General features: G+C 39.1%; 1 protein-coding gene across 1 annotated transcript in view; it reads left to right on the plus strand.

Annotated features, from left to right (window-relative positions):
• LOC137979186 (uncharacterized) overlaps positions 1–5,000 on the plus strand; it is a 26,887-nt gene that overhangs the window by 10,646 nt on the left and 11,241 nt on the right. The window contains exon 8 of the mRNA XM_068826386.1: positions 726–785. Within this exon, the coding sequence (XP_068682487.1) occupies positions 726–785 (60 nt within the window). The remainder of the gene's footprint in view (positions 1–725; positions 786–5,000) is intronic.

Raw genomic sequence — 5,000 nt, forward strand, 5'->3', positions numbered from 1 at the left:
GACCTTGATTATTCTGGATATCACAAAAACCTCATCCAATAATTGTTTATAATTCTGAATTAATTAAAGATGACTGGTAAGTAATTTCGAAAGGCCTCGAATTTTTTCGAACCCTTCGACCTAGAAGTTTCTCTAGTTTTCAAAATTATCAGTGCATCACTAGTACCTGTCAATTCCGAATTGTATGAGAAAAATCATGCAATTTCCCATTTTAATATACTCTAGTATTCCAACGAGTATAAGGCCCCTTGTCAAACTTGATTTTCTCATAACCCAAAGATGATTTCCGCTTTCCAATGGCCTTGAAAGGCATGTTTTTTTTTCTTGTATCTTCCCAGCTCTATTATCGTTTCCTGTAATAGTTATTGGTCTTTATAGGCCTGATTCTTTTCAAATATGTCCAATATAATAGCAGCTATTCTTCTGTGCCCACGTTTTTCTTTGAATGATTTGTTTGCTGCTTTAATAAACTTGTTAAATTTCTTTAGGTAGCTATTACTGAGTGTGTATGTTTTTGTCATGTATGATGTACATTCTGTGTATGTTTTGCGACCTTAGAATTGTGCTTTATTTCATGCCATTTAGCTTGCTAGTTTTTAAACTCTTGAGCTGCTTTTGGAAACCAATACCCTTTTCTTTGTCTCATATCGCTGTATGTCAAGTTCATACTTGTTCTTGTAAGGATGGAATAAATTTCTTTTTGTTGTTGTTGTTGCCTTGCTTAGGTGGTTCACCAGAGGGCATACAATGTTACGGTCAAGGTGAAAGGGCGCCATCTGGAGAAAGTGAGTTTTTATTAGCTTATATCATGCAATAGGGAAGATATCTGTTTACAAACATTGCTTTTGTTATTCAAAATTGCCAACCACATGAACAAACACCCTTTATTCGGCGACAGCGAATGAGAATAAGTTGTCACATTAATGACAATAGATGATGTCAACGATATCTTCCCTATAGCGCCTAGTCTTCAGTATTTTTCGTAAAAGATTTCATCTATAGCAGACATGTTTTTCGCTTTTTAATAAAATTCACTTTCAGTCCAGCGTAAAGCCACAGAACTATGATTGACGCAACAAAGGCTCTTTACAGTGGCAGTTGCCCAGACTCACTACCGTAAAACGCGTCCAACACTCAAGAACCATACGCTCTAGCAGCACAGTTAATTTGGTCATCCCTTAGATTTCTAACATATTTCAGGACAGTGCTGTAACATTATTCAATTCATTTCGAGCTGCGAGTAAATCGTGTGAAGATGCTAAGACTTTCTTAGAAATCGCAACACAAACAAAATGAATTTTTAAAGTGCTACTGTGACCAAAAAATCAATTCTTATTTTTCTTTGGACTTAAAAACTATGTGAACTAAACACTAAGTGACCAAATTTTTAAGCCTTGATTTCAAAATGACACCTGTTTATGTTAACTGGAATTTTCTTATTTAATTGTCCGCCATTACTAATTTTAAGATATTGAGAGAGCTGGATCTAGGAGAAAATGACGTCAAAGACTGACAAGTTTTAAGAATGCAATGCGTGTGTACGCGGCAGAATTAATATGCAGCACGGGAGTTTTAGGCTTTTAAACTCTCCGTTTGCGTATGTAATAAGCTGCATTTACACGCTGGCATTTAAAATGACGTCACGTTCCCCTTGGTCCAACCCTCTGTGGTCCGGTCGGTCAGTTTTGAACGTGAATAATGGCGGAACGTGAAATCCAAAACTTACAGTCAAAGTAAACGGCCTTTGGCTAAAAGCCAAAATTTTACCAGTCACTCACACTCACTCACTATCCATTAACGTCATGTTCCACTTGGGGGCGGGTGTGACGGCACATCGTTTCGCACACCATTCCTCCACGCATCCTTGTCGGCAGCCAGTTCAGGTGCAAGACCTGATAATTTAAGATCTTCTTTGATCACCTCTGCCCAAGTTTTCCGGGGTCTGCCTCTGCGTCTACGACCCACAACGTCATGGAACCTCATTGAGGAGATTGAGCTATTTGCCCTCTCGACATGCCCAAACCACCGAAGCCGCGATTGGCAAAGAGCTGCTTCTAGACTGACAATCCCCAGCTTACTGCATAAGGCCCTCAGACTGGTAAGTGATGCCACACATCCACCTCAGCATTGCTCTCTCGTTCCTCTCCAACCTCGCCAGGTCCGCATTCCTAGGGGCCCAACATTCACTCACATAGAGCGTGGCAACCCTGACACAGCATCCACAGACTGTACCCCTTGTACAAAATGACAAACTCTTGCATGACAGTATGGGTAGCAGTTCTCTGAATTTACCCCAAGCAGCTCTCTATCCTGGCTATGATGGCAGTTTCACAACCACCACCAGCACAGATGGTGTCCCCAAGATAACGAAAGGAGTCCACAACTTCAAGGGGTTGCTCGTCCATCATGACACTATTGCAAGGCCTGCCATCGATTGGACGCGAAAAATAAAATAAGGTGTTAATTAAGTAAACACACTTTCAAAATATGATGAAAAAAGGGCAGTCATTTTTGTTTTTTGATTTTTTTATTACATTTTATTATTATTATTATTATTTCATTATTATTATTTTATCACATGTAATGGCACTTTAAAACAGGGAAACGGAAAAGCAGTATGTAATATCGTCCCAGGGATAAACTAATGCTGCTCACGGGCTTGGCTATGATTCAAACGAGCACTAGTTAACGTAATTTATGCAGCTCATTGAAAGGGAAGACTTTAGAACAAAAGGGAAAATTGGTATTTTCTTGATGAGGTGTAACTTGAATTCGAGGAAAGGTTGCATGGAATTTTAAGGACATAAACTTTATTTCAGTGGCTTTTGGCATCTAGGCCGATTTGATTTATGCATGGGATGGTGGATAAAATTTCCAATGAACACTTTTTGTTAAAAGAGTTCTCTTTAATTTACAAACTGACTTGACTTTATGCCTGACTCATGTTTTTATTGTATTTCCATTTACCTAAAGGGTAGTCAATCTAATGAGTATAAAAAATGGACTCATCTTTCGATATTCATAGGTCCAAATTCCTAACACGAATGAAACGATTCTTTAAAAAATAGAGGCTACGGGTAGCCAACACTTTGTGATAACGACTCTGTGCACACTTTGATATTGTACTTTATTCTACTTGACGATTCACTGAAGGGAAAAAACGAAGCACATTCATGAAATGACAAGAAAAGGTACAAATAGAACACCAAAGGAAAGCGGATTCATAAAAACATGGCACTTACAAGATCTGTGCGGTTCTCCGGATTACAGAAACGGTTTTGCTTGGAACCCATGACCCGATACCTACAACTCATAGTGTTCGTGTCACGTGTGAGACATACAGGAGACCGATGAAAAAATTACAAGAAATTAACCTGACGTCATAGGGTCACCGAACCGGAACTGCCTTTGTCTTTTTTTGGAAAAGGTGGTCTAAAAATAGATCGTTCTGTAAAAATGCCGTGACATAGGCCCAGCATTGGAGTTGTAGGCTCCGGGTCATGGGTTCCTAGTTTTGCATTCAACATGACCAAACTTTTATGCGAAACAAAACAATACTAGCGAAATAACACAAAGACCAATACGAGCCTTACAAGGTTCTTTGACAAAGTTAGACCAAAACAGGCGAAGCTCAAAGGCCCACCTTCACCCAAAAGTCATTGCGGTAGTTTGTTTTTGATTTTCAAATGACGACTTGTCTAAATACGTGATGTGATTGGCTAAAGGCACTCACGCGAATCACGCGAGAAACAACATGTCAGATATTTAGGTAATTTCGTATTACACGAAATTCAGTCACGGTGCACAATGACTTTTGGGCGAATGTGGGCCTTTAATTACGACTAGGAAAAGTACTGTAGGCCGAACCACTTCAAAGTTCACAGTATTTCAGTGAGTTGTTATGTTACAATATCTTTCTTGGTCATAAGCATTGTTTCCAGTTTCTCTTGAGACCATTATAAGTCCCAAGAGAAAACAAAAACAATGCTTATGCAGAATTTGGGGGAACAAACGAAGATTATTATGATATTTTCCGAAGTGGTCCACATCCCGTGACCCAACCATATGGTTAAGTGCGATCAATGAAAGTGAACTATCGTTAACGGCATTGATTCCAGTCAAAACTAGTAAACAAATGCTTTACAGCGTTTCTACGATGGTATTTCAAATGATGAAATGGTATATGAAATGAATCATATATGAACTGCGGATATGAAATCAAGTGAAGCTATGATCTTCGCAGTTATGAACGCAATTTTTACAATTGCATAGAGAAGCCTGAAAAATTCAAGACTTCAACGGGGTTTGAATCCGTGACTTTGCGATTGCTGTGCGACGCTTTAACCAACAAAGCTATGAAGCCACTAACGTTGGGAGCTGGTCATTTGTGGGTTCTAATGGTCCCGTGAGGAATCAATCAATGATGAAATGGTATATGAAATGAATCATATATGAACTGCGGATATGAAATCAAGTGAAGCTATGATCTTTGCAGTTATGAACGCAATTTTTATAATTGCGTAGAGAAGCCTGAAAAATTCAGGACTTCAACGGGGTTTGAACCCGTGACCTCGCGATTCCGGTGCGAGGCTCTAACCAACTGAGCTATGGAGCTGGTCATTTGTGGGTTCTAATGGTCCCGTGAGGAATCAATCAATGATGAAATGGTATATGAAATGAATCATATATGAACTGCGGATATGAAAAACTCAGGACTTCAACGGGGTTTGAACCGTGGCTTCTCTACGCAATTGTAAAAATTGCGTTCATAACTGCGAAGATCATAGCTTCACTTGGTATTTCAAATATTTGATACTTTTAACAATACCGGGATAATTATAAAATTATGTAATTAGCCCAGTAAAATGTGTCACCGAGTCATACGATAGTTGGCTATTGCAATGCGTGCAACGAAATCACAAGAACTCGTTTCAGTTCAGGCACACAACTCTTTCATACATATTTCCCTGTTAATTTGTCACATAGTCTTCCGTGGTTCA

Source organism: Montipora foliosa, chromosome 12 (genome assembly GCF_036669935.1).
Source record: "Montipora foliosa isolate CH-2021 chromosome 12, ASM3666993v2, whole genome shotgun sequence".
Classification (NCBI taxonomy): domain Eukaryota; kingdom Metazoa; phylum Cnidaria; class Anthozoa; order Scleractinia; family Acroporidae; genus Montipora; species Montipora foliosa.